Source organism: Ostrea edulis, chromosome 4 (genome assembly GCF_947568905.1).
Source record: "Ostrea edulis chromosome 4, xbOstEdul1.1, whole genome shotgun sequence".
NCBI classification, from domain to species: Eukaryota; Metazoa; Mollusca; class Bivalvia; order Ostreida; family Ostreidae; genus Ostrea; species Ostrea edulis.
Window position 1 is genome coordinate 92690617 of NC_079167.1, and position 15066 is coordinate 92705682.

The following is a 15066-nucleotide window of genomic DNA, read 5'->3' on the forward strand; positions in this document are numbered from 1 at the left end:
CGATGTGGCCCATGGGCCTCTTGTTTTGTTTTTTTACAGACCTTGGAATTAAAGCCAGTGTTTTTTGGCAGAAAGTTTGAGCCTGCAGTGAATCAAGATATCATCAATAGTATGGATGTGTACATGTTCGGAAATGAGATGAGAGGTATATATATATACTCTGTATTTCCAATGTATTGAATATACATGAATATGGAAAGAATTTATTAGCTCACCAGATCAAAAGCCTGTTCAAGCTATTGCCATCCACTCGGTATCCGTTGTCCATTGTTCATTGTTGGAGTATGTTTGTTATTTTTCAGTCTTCAGGACAGCTACTTTCTCAGTAATCATACTTGGTACAAATAATGCTTTTGTGATCCTAGGAAAATGTTACTTTTCAGATGAAATCAAAATTTATATAAGACTTGTGATTTCTGAAAAATGATTCCCATTATAGAAAGGTTTTGTGCGAAATTAACAAGTTCCTTATACAAACATGATCACAAAGAAGTATAGTCCTTCTTTGGAATGATCCTACCTCAAAAATGGCCACCATTGGTTGTGATTTAATGCAGTGAGTTTTCAACATTTTTCAAAAGGTTCCTGTGGCTATCGAATTGGGAAAAATTGGCAACATTTTGATCAAATTGGGAAAACCTAGACGTTATTGTAAACATACTAAATATATCATATCAAACAAGAATTCAAAAACAAATTGATGTCATTTTTTTTATTTAACTTTCTTTTCTTTTAGCTGTTAAAATTTTCGACTATTCTTTTTAAATTATCTAAAATTGATGCGTCTTTGTCATGTTGTACAGAAACTATTCACATTGAACTTATTTTTTAACAAAATACGTTTTTCACCAATTTTTTTTATTGGAAAAAGTCCAAGTTAAATTGGGGGGAAAATTTGTAATTTTTGAGAGGGGAAAGGGTCAATATTCAGACCTAAAATGGGTCTTAAAAAATCACTGTAATGTGACAAATTGTACTTCCTATGTCCAGAACAGCTGGATGTACAGTCACCATATTGGAAACAGATTCTGATGTAAACATATTGCAACCTAGTTATTTATTGGGAAGCAAGTATTGAGAATGGCTTGTCCATTACTTGTGCTAGTGCACTAAAAGTTACGTGGGAAATTCCCAACAGCATTTTGATCTACTTAATCATAGAATCTTGTTTGCTTATTTCACACACAATCAATTTTTTGTTGACCTCGGCTGAAAGCTGATGTTAGTTTTTCCTAGGGAAGTTTTTCTGTTGTCTGATAACTTCAAATTTTCAAATCATAAACCACTGGGTCAATTTCATCCAGACTTGCCACAAAGATCCTTGAATTAAGGGGCGAGATCAAAAGATTGATGTAGGATAAAAATCTAAATTGAAATAGTTAGGGGGGTAAAACCCCCCATAAGGTTCTGTCATCCGACATTGATTACACTTTTGTGGAAAAAGAGAAAGACAAATGACTGTTGAAACCACATAATAATGTTACATTTCAATGAACATTTAATAATTTTAATGTACACTTTTATTTGTGAATAAACAGTAGTAAAGGTATACGAAGTGTTATTTATACCTGTATGTTTTTACTTGTTCTTATGTTGAGTTTCAACATTCATCATATTTAGGGGGGGGGGGGGGGGTCTTGGTGAAAACTATTTGAATTTAGTTTTTTGTCAGACATTGAACTTTTGATCTCGCTCCTAAGGGGACTCAAATTGATGCGAATGTAGAAACATCCTTCAAAGAGGTGATAATGATACCTAGAGTGGGGTCACAGGGCATCTAAACATCTAGGTACACTTAGCATGTACTGTACATTAGAGATAGGCTTGTTTCTCTTTTTTGGCAATGAAGGAAAATGATTGAATAAAAATATTTCATACTGTATTCTGTACCTTTCAACTTTCATATAACTGATTTAAGTCTTTACCAAGTCTCATTGTAAAATTCTTAATAGTACTTCCTCTCGACAGAGATATTCGAGAATCAATTTAAATTTGACCTATTTTACTCAAAATTAGCTAAGACCTGCTCAACATCCAATTATTTCATGTGTACATGGATTCTCTTTGCAATGGACAAATGTATCCTTCAACCTTCATCTAATAACATTTTTAAATTGAAAAACCCTCCTTGATTAATAGTAACATGTAGTTCCATTGGAGACAATTATCCCATTCCTCGACTTCAACTGGCCGGGAATGCTTGAATTTCCGATTGTTCTGTATGTACAGTTGTACATATACATTATAAATCCAGTTTATCTTTCCAGATGTAACAGCCCTTACAAACTACTGGCAAAATGAGTACCACCACCAAGACCTAAGTACCAAGTTGGATGACACGTATCTGAGCTTCTACATGTCCTTCATGAGACTGACAGCGAACAGGATGGTCGCAGACACAGCAGCACAGTGTCAGGTGCTCCCCGGGAAACTGCTCCAGGTCCACTTGTTTCAGCGAAGTGACAGGACCCAGGGACTACTAATGATGTTTGAAGCCTCCACAGGGGGCGGGTCCAAAGTAGTTCTAGAGAGTCATGTGATGATGAGGCAGCATTTTTCTGTGATAAACCCTGAAGGACCGGCTGGCAGACTCATCAATCTGGAGGTTGGCTCTCATAAGTATTTACATTAGACATGTAGTTTCATGATGTTCAAGTAGATGATACTGGGGTCTATACACAAAGGGGAAGAATAAAGGTGTGGATGTGATTTTTAGCTCACCTGAGCTGAAAGCTCAAGTGAGCTTTTCTGATCGCCTATTGTCCGTCGTCTGTCCATCTGTCTGTAAACTTTTTACGTTTTCGACTTCTTCTCCAGAACTGCTGGACCAAATATAACCAAACTTAACCAAAAGCATCCTTGGGTGAAGACCTTTCAAGTTTGTTCTAATGAAGGGCCATACCCCCTTCAAAGGGGAGATAATCACAAAAATGCAAAAATAAGGTGGGGTCATTTAAAAATCTTCTCCTCAAGAACCACTGGGCCAGAAGAGCTAATATTTACATGAAAGCTTCCTGACATAAAGCAGATTCAAGTTTGTTAAAACCATGGCCCCTGGGGGTAGGATGGGGCCACAATAGGGTATCAAAGTTTTACATACTAATATATAGGGAGACTCTTTAAAAATCATTTCTCAAGAACCACTGAGCCAAAAAAGCTGAGATTTACATGAAAGCTTCCTGACATAGTGCAGATTTAAGTTTGTTCAAATCATGGCCCCCAGCATTAGAATGGGGCCACAATAGGGTTTTACACACAAATATATAGGGAAAATCTTTAAAGATCTTCTCAAGAACTACTGGGCCAGGAAAAGAGAGATTTTCATGAAAGCTTCCTGACATAGTGCAGATTCAAGTACTATGTTAAAATCATGGCCCCTGGAGGTAACATGGGACCACAATAGGGGATCAAAGTTTTACATACAAGTATATAGGGAAAATCTTTAAAAATCTTCTTCTCAAGAACCACTGAGCCAGAAAAGCTGAGATTTACATGCAAGCTTCCTGATATTGTGCAGATTCAAGTTTGTTAAACTCATGACCCCTGGGGCTAGGATGAGGCCACAATAGGGGATCAAAGTTTTACATACTGATAAATAGAAAAAAATCTTCTTCTCAAGAAGTATTGGGCCAAAGAAGCTTACATTTGCACGAAATCTTCCTGACATAGTGCAGATTCAAGTTTGATAAAATCATGGTCCCCAGGGGTAAGATGGAGCCACAATGGGGGATCAAAGTTTTACATACAAATATATAGGGAAAATCAATAAAAAATCCTCTTCTGAAAAATCCCTGGGCCAGAAAAGTTTACATTTACATGAAAGTTTCCTGACATAGTGCAGATTCAAGTTTGTGAATATCATAGCCCCCCAGGAGTAGGTTGGGGCCACAACAGGGATCAAAGTTTTACATGGAAATATATAGGGAAAATCTTTTAAATAATTTGGCTAAGTGACTCAGGTGAGTGATGTGGCCCATGGGCCCCTTGTTATGAAATGAAACAAAATCCAGTAAATTATCAATTGAAGATAGCAAATGTAAACTATAGCTACAATATTACAAAGAAATTTTGAGATAGAATAAGTGACACTTTATATGTGCGTATCTTAGTATCGTACATGTACTTTATTTAATAGGTTGGCAGCGACTATGACCTAAAGGAGTCTATGTTTAGAAATTACGGCCAGTTACTGGGTCCTTACAGTGACCTTGTCCTGAGACACACATGGGGACCGGGTGAACCATTAACAGTGTCCTTTGCATGGATCGACCCAGCCAAGATCATTGCAGCTTCTTATGATGTGAACATTACTGGTGCTGGTCAAATTGAACCATTTAAACCATTACTAAAGCGACCGTTACGACCAGGTGTGTGGACCACCAAAATCATGCACAGGTGGCAGATTTTTGCTGAGGCACAATTCCTTGTTCTGCCTTTGACTATGTTTAAGGGAAAGTCTTTGGACGCCAGTCAAGCAGCCCTTAATCATAACGGACCATCAGGATATTACGCTAGACAAGATTTCACCGAGTTTGAGGAAGTTCTCAAAGTGGACCGTGTAGGAGAGGCCCGGGCAGCAGCTGATGAGAATGGACAGAAGCAGGGCCGTGTGTTGGAAGAGTGGGCGGATCAGATGTGTGGGGAGTTTTGGAGCGTACAAGAAGTTTGTCAGACAAGGGAGATAATTGCAGAGTGCTCATTCATTAAAAAGTGTGAGGAAACTTACTGGAGTTCTCAGTCACCGGATCCCAAGTCCACCATTACAGCATTAGATCCTGATTCTGGTCTCATTCGATAGAAAATAGGGTCTATTGCTGATTAATTCATTAACATTATTTATATGCATATAATCTGTAATACACTAAAAATGTCTGGCAATCATTCATTTTATTTTCCTTAGTCATCTCTCTGGGATTGTTTTCTTCAGTAAGTGTGAGGTACAATGAAGATCAGGGAAGCAATCATTTTGTTTGAATTTATGTAAACTAAAATGAATTGGGCCAGTATTCCTATATGCGATTTAGCAATGTAAACATTTGAGACGAGTATTACCAGTAATTTTTGGGGGCTGCGCTCTTTTTTGTTTTTGTTTTTTTTTTACGCAGGGTTAACTTTGCCTGTGATGTTTTATAAAATCCACGTTGACTGTTGTTAATGTATATCCAGTGTCTTCCATTAAGAAAGGGTGGTTATTTATTGTACATTTGTATCACCGACTACTTTCTTGTACATGTACATTTTTTGATGCATTGCGGGTTGTTGATTTTCTTCTTCATATTAAACTTGATATTATTTTAAATGGAACAAATTGCTGCTGCACTGCCAGCTTGTTGTCTTATAAATTTAATTGTACCATTCTATCTTCATTTTTTACAGGACTGATATACATATTGACATTTGTGACTGATTTGAATACCATTTCCATGTCAATTACAGTAAAACATGCTTATAGCAAACATGTTTATAATGAATTCACAAGTACAGCAAACTTATTCTCATTCCCTGTAGTTTTAAAACACATTTTGAACATATTAGATATTAATGAATTACGCTTATAACGAATCAACATCATTCATCCCAACACTTCACTATAAGTGTGTTCTACTGTACACTGGCAATTTTTATATTTTATGCCAAGTAGAAGTCACGGGTCAGTGCTTCCTTGTTTAATTGCTGTATTCACAACTGCCATTTCAGCATACTTACCTGGGTAAACAGTGTGTTGCTTGTAATTATCAATGACTTCATAAATCAGTACACAAAGTAGTATAAAATGCAATGCAAAACCAAGAATTTGTAGAGTATTTATTGACCGGTCAACAAGGGATGCTTACTCCTTCTAGGCACTTGATCCCACCTCTGGTGTGTCCAGGGGTCCGTGTTTGCATAATTCTCTATTTTGTATTGCTTATAGGAGTTATGAAATTGATCATCGTTCGTTATCTTCACCTTTCATGCAGGCTTACGTTCAATATTTGGTCTGTAGGATATCTGACTGAAATTTTTATTCTCAAAGTTTATATATAATTTTGCCAAAAGAGACCACCGTTATGACTGGGAATTGTTACATGCAGTAGTTTGATAAATTGATCGTAAATCTTGAATTTTATCATAATGCTGGTATTATTTTTGTAATTTGTTTTTCAAAGTTGTTGGGGAAAATATGTAAAAGAAATATATTGATTTTTAAAAGCTTACTTTTTTGGTGCAGTGAAATCCTGTTTTGATAGTTAGTATAAGTTATACATGTAGAAGAAATGTGTATTCAAACATTTTGATAAAAATGTTTATCAACGAGATACTTTATTTACAACTGTAGGATACTATAAAGATTTAGCAGAATTTTTGCGAGAAATCAACGTACTTGTGATGACTTACCAATCTTATTTACAGCATAGTATGCTTTCCTAATTAATATTTTGTTCAAATGCAAATTTAATTCATTTTTTCATCAGATTTTGTCTTATTCATATTTCATTGATTAGTGGTTGCACGTCATATTAACATCATATTAATATCTATAAGAAATATTTTTTTTTTAAAAACATTACTTGTAGGAACTGTTTTTATACATACATTTATGATGGTTCAAACATATTATTACTTGTTAGATTTGTTACTGACTGTCTACAGAAATTTGTTGGGTTGTTAAAATCCATAGAAAATGAGATAAAGTTGAGTCCTCTATAGACTAAAAACAGCTGACAAATTTCTATAGACAGTCAGTAACAGACCTACCAGTAACAGGTGTTTTGTTTCGTCGAGGACCAATAATTATGTTTGATTTGTTTAAGAAAGAAATGCAATTAAAAAGATGCTCCAGATGCCTTATTGCCGTTTAAATTCTGCTACTCGCTGTTTAAGAAATTTAACCTGGACATGCTTTATCCAAATACGGAGCTTCATTTCAGTTCAAGGCAAAACAAAATGAAATCTTATGGCTATATTTATACCTTGCGGATCTTTGCAGTTGACATGTTCATGTATTTTGAAGGAGGGGATGGGTCATTATTGTGTGATTGCGTAGCATACCACCATGACATCATTTTTAAAACTTTCATACATGTAGCTGTGTGTATGAAATCGTGAACCTCGAGGTCTGTGAGACTGTCATCTCTGTGATCTGTTAACATTCATCTTTTCTGTGATGGTAGGTACGTGTTTAGATGTTCGTATCACATTTTAACTTGTGATACCTACCCTTTATTATCACATTTTAACTTGTGATATCTACCCTTTATTCTTTCACAATGGTGCTATTTTGTTTGCCTTGGCATGATTTTGATGGATCTACGTATTGAACAGTTAAGTATATACAATGTATATTGTAATTATATGGAATGCATGAACATTCATTTATATATCATACAATGCATGTATGTGTAACATGAGCGGAGGGTGTAATGATTATTCTTCTGTTTTAAAAAAAATTAAGTTTGTGAACAAAGTGCTGAAAACTCATCACAATAACCTGGTGTTCTCACTATATATGTATTACATGTTGTATAGCAGGGCTGGAAGACATGTATATTCATGATTTAGTCTGAAAACGATGCCTACAGGCAATTCGTTTTGTGTTTTTTGGTTGGTACAAAAAGAAGGTATTGTTTAATTCAGAAGTACCACATTTACCATTAGTGTTTACTCGTGTGGCAATTTTGTTTAAAAGATTCACGTTAAATGTGAAAGTACACAAAACGTAGAAATGGAGGGGGTGGGGTAGACAAGGGGCTCAAACTTTCTCCCCCGCCCCTTCTTTCTCTCCCTATTTTTGTCTCCTTCCTCCCACTCCTGAGTCCCCCCTCCCCCTTTCCCACACCCCCAATCCTCCCCTCTTTTTACCCTATCTGCCCCAACAGACATAAAATGTTCACCCTTATTTTGAAAAATTTAGTGACAATCAAATTGCTCAAAATGCTGAGACAGTCGGGGTTGTGCAGCAACACAAGGTAAAACCAGAAATGGTCTTGTTAATTAACTTGATAGCCTAGTCAAACCTCGCAGGAAAAATTGTTAAGAAGGATTTGCAATTCTGCCTTTTAGGGTTTTTCAAACCCAAGAAAGGGGGAGGAAATGATTTATTTATTTTTTTAGTGTTCTGCAATAATTGCAGAGTTAAGTTAAAAATTCATTGTGAGATGGGGGGGGGGGGGGGGGGGGGGGGACACGGTAGCTTTCACTGCTTTGTGTTGTGGTTACATGAGTAAAACTGCGAAGTCAATTTCGATATTGAATACATGTATCACTGTTGGAGAAAAACAAAGTGATTTCTTCTGACCTTCAGTGGGTATGATTTTGACATTGGGGTTTCATTTTTTAACAGGCAGGTAAACAATTCCACATTTGTGTTGTCTTAACTTTTTTTTAATTAGGCAAATTAACACCTGAGTTTAGTTTATGTTGTTGGATGACGTTGGTTTGGAGGAGTTTTCTTTAAAATATTCAGCTTTCACATCACCCACTTAGTTATCACTTAGAAGGTCATCACTTAGAAGGTCATCACTTATAATAGACCACTGCATGTATTATACTTTCTGATATCATGAAATCAGAAAAAACAATGAACACCAATATTTGTTTTAAGGATTGTACTTAGTAATTTGATTAGAGTTTGTTTTAAAATTTACTCTTTTTTTTTGTACATTTATGTTGCAAACAAGCACTTGTATTATTACTTAAGTTACATATTGTACATTTACAGCAAATTAAAAATACTAAAAGCATTAAATTTTGTCATCTTATAAATCTGTATTTATGTTTATGTCAGAGGATTTTTAAAATATCATACATGTACATATGGAATATGTGCTTGTGGTATATTTTGATATCATCATTTAAATCATGCATAAAAGTGGGGGGGGGGGGGGGGGGAATTTATCTAGCTTTAATAGACAGGAAAATGCGACAGTCTTTAGACAGGACATGCATGTATTAATGGTATGCAGATGTCTGTATGACCATCTGTTTGGGGTTTTCAGTTTTTATTTTCATTTCTCTGTCACTTATCAAGCTGAAACTTGCTATACATGTAGCTTCTTCGTGGATCTCTCAAGATCATGTTGCAATTTTGATCCATTTTTGACTTCCCTTGCTGGAGTTTTGCCCCTTCATATGAAATTTTAATGTTACTTGGAATTACTCCTAACTCCTTCCACAGTTTTCAAATCAGGACCTTATTTTACTGAGTGTTTGTATATGGTATTGAAAATGTGCGTGTGGCAAGGATTTTGATTTTTTAGACAAGTACAGATTGTTGAACTTGGTCAGTTTTGAGGAAATGTAAAGTCAGAGAATGATGTCAGATAGAGTGTACATGGTTTGTGTTGAACTCCTCCCAGTTTTCAGGCTAAGGCATTTGTAAACAACTCAAATAATTTGCGTATTGCAAGGATTTTGATTCCCATCAATTTTCAGAATTTCTTTGATGTTTGAAAAAAATACAGTTTGTTGAAATTCGGCGATTTTGGGAATTCATTTTACACACAGAGCTCTTGGTTTGTCAATTTATTTCCTATCACAGTTTTTAGCTCACCTGAGCTGAAAGCTCAAGTGAGCTTTTCTGAAATTTTTGTCCGTCGTCTGTCTGTTAAGGAGGTATGCTACACCAGAGAAATTTGATGTATATGAAAAGTGTAGGATATGTACAAAAATATTTTGAATTTGAAAATTTTCAAATTTACTTTATTTTGTCAAAAAATACAGTTTTAGTAGAAGGTAATCTGAAAAAAATTTAAAACCCCTGCTGGACTCGAACCTGCGACCTACAGTTCAGCAGTCGGTATTCTAACCTACTGAGCTACTCGGCTAGATATTTAAATGGAAAAGGACAAGTCAAATATTGCTGATATCGATTTTGTCATCCATGTTTTTAAAGGAAGTCAGCCATTATGACGATGTAGAGTACTACCTTAAACATTTACATTTTCAACTTCTTCTCCAAAACCACTGGGCCAATTTTAACCAATGTTGGCACAAATCATCCTTGGGTGATATGGGGATTCAAAATTGTTCAAATGAGGGCCAACCCCATTATCCAAGGGGAGATAATAGCAAATCAGTAAAAATACACTGAAAATTTTTAAAAATCTTCTTCTCCAGAACCAGTAAGCCAATTTCATTCAAACTTAATGCAAATCATCCTTAGTTGAAGGGAATTCAAAATTGTTCAAATTAAGGTCCAGGTTCTCTTCAAAGGGGAGATAATCACAAAAGTGTAAAAATAGGGTGGGGGTCATTTAAAAATCTTCTTCTCATGAACCACTGTACCAGTATAGTTGAAATTTACGTGGAAGTTTGCTGACATAATGGAGATTCAAGTTTGTTCATATCATGGCCCCCAGGGGTCGGATGGCGCCACAATAGGGGAAACCATATTTTATATGTATTTATATAGGAAAAATCTTTTAAAATTTCTCAAGAACCATTGAGCCAGAAGAGTTCAAATTTACTTGGAAGCTTCCTGACATAATGCAGATTCAAGTTTGTTCATATCATGGCCCCCGGGGGTCGGGTGGGGCCACACTAGGGGAAACCATATTTTATATATGTGTATATAGGAAAAATCTTTAAAAATCTTCTTCTCAAGAACCATTGAGCCAGAAGAGTTCAAATTTACATGAAAGCTTTATGACATAGTGCAGATTCAGATTTGTTCATATCATAGCCCCCAGGGGTCGGGTGGGGCCACACTAAGTGAAATCATATTTTATATGTGTTTATATAGGAAAAATCTTCTTCTCAAGAACCATTGAGCCAGATGAGTTCAAATTTACATGGAAGTTTCCTGACATAATGCAGATTCAATTTGTTCATATCATGGCCCCCAGGGGTCGGGTGGGGCCACAATAGGGGAAACCATATTTTATATGTGTTTATATAGGAAAAATCTTCTCAAGAACCATTGAGCCAGAAGAGTTCAACTTTACATGGAAGCTTCCTGACATAATGCAGATTCAAGTTTGTTCATATCATGGCCCCTGGGGTCGGGTGGGGCCACACTAGGGGAAACCACATTTTATATGTATTTATATAGGAAAAATCTTCTTCTCAAGAACCATTGAGCCAGAAGAGTTCAAATTTACGTCGAAGTTTCCTGACATAGTTCAGATTCAAGTTTGAAGCTTTATGACATAGTTCAAATTCAAGTTTGTTGAAATCATGGCCCCCGGGGTGTCAGGTTTTGCCACAATAAGGGAAACCGTATTTCATATGTGTAAATATATGATAACTCAGGTGAGCGATGTGGCCCATGGGCCTCTTGTTTTAGTTAGGGACTTTTATTTATATGATACAAAAGAAAGTATTATGGCTGATACATGCACTACCGTAAGTAAAGGTATACAACTCGTAGGTTAAGAGAAATGGGATGGGCCAGGGGTTTAAAACAACGTTTCCATAAACAAAACTGTTAAAACTAAATTTTCAAGTTTGCTTTGATTATTGTGTATATAGAAGTAATTGGGTTTAATTTAATTCCACATGCATGGAGACAGATGTATTAAGACCAAACAGGAATCATAAAATATAATTCACACCTGTTCATGATGAACTGCATTCTCTTCAAACTGATCAGATGACGGTAACTCCATGGCAAAGTTGCGATAAACTTATATAGTGAATCATATAGTTCAATGAAAGCCGGAGATGTAGATCACATCTTCACCAGAAGTGTTGCTGTGTTTTGTTTGGGGATGCTCAAACTCCTAGGCATTAAAGAGTTTATTCAAATTACTCAAAGAATTTAAATCAAATTTAAATTCTCAAACTCCTAGGCATTAAAGAGTTTATTCATATAATTTAAATTAGATTTAAATTAGAATTTAAATTAGATTTAAAATTCTTTGAGTAAATTTGAGATCAATTAGTAGATGCAATGTCAACTGTTACACAGACAGGTAATAAATTGATTTTATTGGATATTTGTCAGCCTTGTACGTGTTGTACGTATGTCGGGAATCAGGATCAACTTCATGCAGTAAGTCTTCATTTTAAGAGGTCGTCAATTCAATTACATGTATATTCCAAGTTTGAGTCAGTACATTTGTTCTTTTAAAGCAGGCTATAAAATAGGGCTATTTCAGTAGCCGTAGCAACACTATATAATCCAGTAATGTTAATCTTGTCATGTGATTAGCACCTAAAGTTCTTTTGCAACAAAATCTCGTAAAACTTACATAAGTCTGGTTCCAAATATGGCCAAGAAGAAGAATATGAAAAAGTTATTCAAATGAACACCGTATTATACAAAATAAACCTACAGTTCTTTATAGTTCTAATATGGCCATACTATTGCAATGTACTATGGACTTGAACAATGGCAATTTATCAGGGTGTTCAAGTCCTTAGAAGAAAACAGCTGAACCTTCTAGAGATATTTGATTCTGTAGACAGTCTGTAACAAGCCTATTTAAGTGAACTTTATTTAGTTGAGGACCTACATGTATAATATCAGTGGCGGATTTAGGGAGGGGGGGGGGGGATTCGCCACATCCCCAGGGGCGGATTCAGGAATTGCGGTTACGGGTCCCTGGCAGCTCTTGGAGTTTACAGATTTTATAGAGCTTAAAATATGTTTCCTATTTAGTCATTTATTTTCTATCATATTTTATGAAGTGAAATTAATAAAATGATGCAAATTTTAAGGGTTTTTTTTTAAAAAATTAAGTTCTCCCGGCCAATAAAATTATTCAAGAAATCAAAAGATTTTTTCATTCATTTCTCCGGGAGTGGAAGAAATTATTGCTTCTTTCATCGTTTAGTACATTTTTAGCTCACCTGAGCTGAAAGCTCAAGTAAGCTTTTTTGATCGCCTGTTGTCCATCGTCTGTCTGTCATATATTCATAAAGAGAATGTATATATAACTTTTAACTAAGAGATTTGTATGAAAATGTAATTTTTTTTAGTGTTTTTTAGCTCACCTGGGCTGAAAGCTCAAGTGAGCTATTCTGATCGCCTGTTGTCTGTCATCTGTCTGTAAACATTTTACATTTTCGACTTCTTCTCCAGAACCACTAGGCCAAATTCATCCAAACTTGGCCAAAAGCATCCTTGGGTGAAGGGCTTTCAAGTTTGTTCAAATGAAGGGCCATGTCCTTTTCAAGGGGGAGATAATCACAAAAATGCAAAAATTGGGTGGCGTCATTTAAAAATCTTCTCAAGCACCACTGAGCCAGAAAAGCTGATATTTACATGACGGCTTCCTGACATATATATTAGCGCAGATTTAAGTTTGTTAAAATCATGGCCCCCGGGGGTAGGATGGGGCCACAAGGGGGATCAAATATTTACATATAGATATATAGAGAAAATCTTTAAAAATCTTCTTCTCAAAAACTATTGGGCCAGGAAAGTTGAAATTTACATGAAAGCTTCCTGACATAGTGCAGATTCAAGTTTGTAAAAATCATGGTCCCCGGGGGTAGGATGGGGCCACAAGGGTGATCAAAATTTTACATACAAATATATAGGGAAATCATTAAAAATCTTCTAAAAAATCACTTGGCCAGAAAAGTTTACATTCACATGAAAGCTTCCTGACCTAGTCCAGATTCAATTTTGAAAAAATCATGGCCCTCGGGAGTAGGTTGGGGTCACAATAGGTATCAAAGTTTTACATGCGGATATATAGAAAAAATCTTTAAACATGAGCCAATGTGACTCATGTGAGTGGTGTGGCCCATGGGTCTCTTGTTCTATACAAGATACCACGATTTACCTTAAATTTGAAAATTTTAGTGGGGGGAGGGGCACATGCCGGCTGTACCCCCTTAAATCAGCCACTGATCCCACCTATTTTTTTCAAATTTAAGGTATATCGTGGTCTTCCACTCTCGGAGAAATAAATGACAAAATCTTTTGATTTATTGAATTGCCTTTATTGGGAAAACTTACGTTTTTCCTATTTAAAAAAACAACAACAAAATCTTGAAATTTACGTCATGTGATCTAGAAACCCAATTATTTTGACAGTGGAGAATGTATTCTTCAGAGAGGAATTTGATTATAGAAGTCCAAGTTCATTTTATTAATTTCACTTTATTAAAAATTACAGAAAATAGTGTAAGAATGACTACATAGGAGACATATTTCAAGCTCTATAAAATCTGTAAAGTCCAGGCGCTTAATTATAGAAATTTTATCCAATGTCAGTGTCATACTAGTCCTATAGGCAGAGGTGAATTAAAATTAACGGGTAAAAAGGTGGTTTTTAACAGGCACCACTGGCCCCCTGCCTCATGAAGTTACCCTCTCCCTCCAACTTCAATTCCTGAATGCGCCCCTAGTAGTACATGTTGCTGCTTTTTATTATTTCATTGGTCAAATATAATTTAGATGTTGTTAAAATTGCTTGAATATTAATTATTGGAAACGATGTTATATGACAGCAAAAACGATGAACTCTATCAAGGGCAAACTAAACGAAATATGGAAGGAATACCCAAATCAGGCCAATGAAATATGATTATAAATGTTACAACTAAGTGAGTTTGAAATGCAAAACTTTGTAAATATTCACTGACAAGTATACTGTTTGTCCGTTGTTTGATATATAAAGTTAGGAAGAGTGCTATATTGTACCGAAAGAGTTATGTATCCGACTCTGAAATAGAACGAAATATAAAAGTACTAGCGACGTCCCCGCGTTTGGACCTAGCTATATATATGTAGGTAAATCATAAAAGTAAAAATTTGATCTGAGCTACAATCTTTACACAATTTTATGAACAAATCTCAACTTGAATTTGCAACAACAATCTGAAGACCCCCCTTTTCAAAATCTACATGTAAATTACAAATACAAATATTTATTGGCACAAACACAGTTACAATAATTGGCAAAGGCCCATTGAACATCATTAAATAATGTTTACATAATTTTTATGTAGTCGTAAGTAATTGACTTCCGTATTCAAAACAGTCAGATTCTTTATTTCCTTAAGCTATACAGCTCATCGGTTATAAATTACAAAATATTTACAAATATATACAAATAAGACAGAGGAAGGTGAGTAGAATGTATACAATACAATTTGAGGATTTAAAATCAATGCATTTCAACATACATA

General features: G+C 35.4%; 1 protein-coding gene across 1 annotated transcript in view; it reads left to right on the plus strand.

Moving 5' to 3' along the window:
* LOC125668694 (xylosyltransferase oxt-like) overlaps window positions 1-8728 on the plus strand; it is a 25779-nt gene extending 17051 nt beyond the window's left edge. Inside the window, exons 10-12 of the mRNA XM_048903040.2 lie at window positions 40-145; window positions 2268-2605; window positions 4136-8728. Coding sequence (XP_048758997.2) covers window positions 40-145; window positions 2268-2605; window positions 4136-4798 — 1107 coding nt within the window. The 3' untranslated portion in view covers window positions 4799-8728. The remainder of the gene's footprint in view (window positions 1-39; window positions 146-2267; window positions 2606-4135) is intronic.
* Window positions 8729-15066: the final 6338 nt, after the last annotated feature.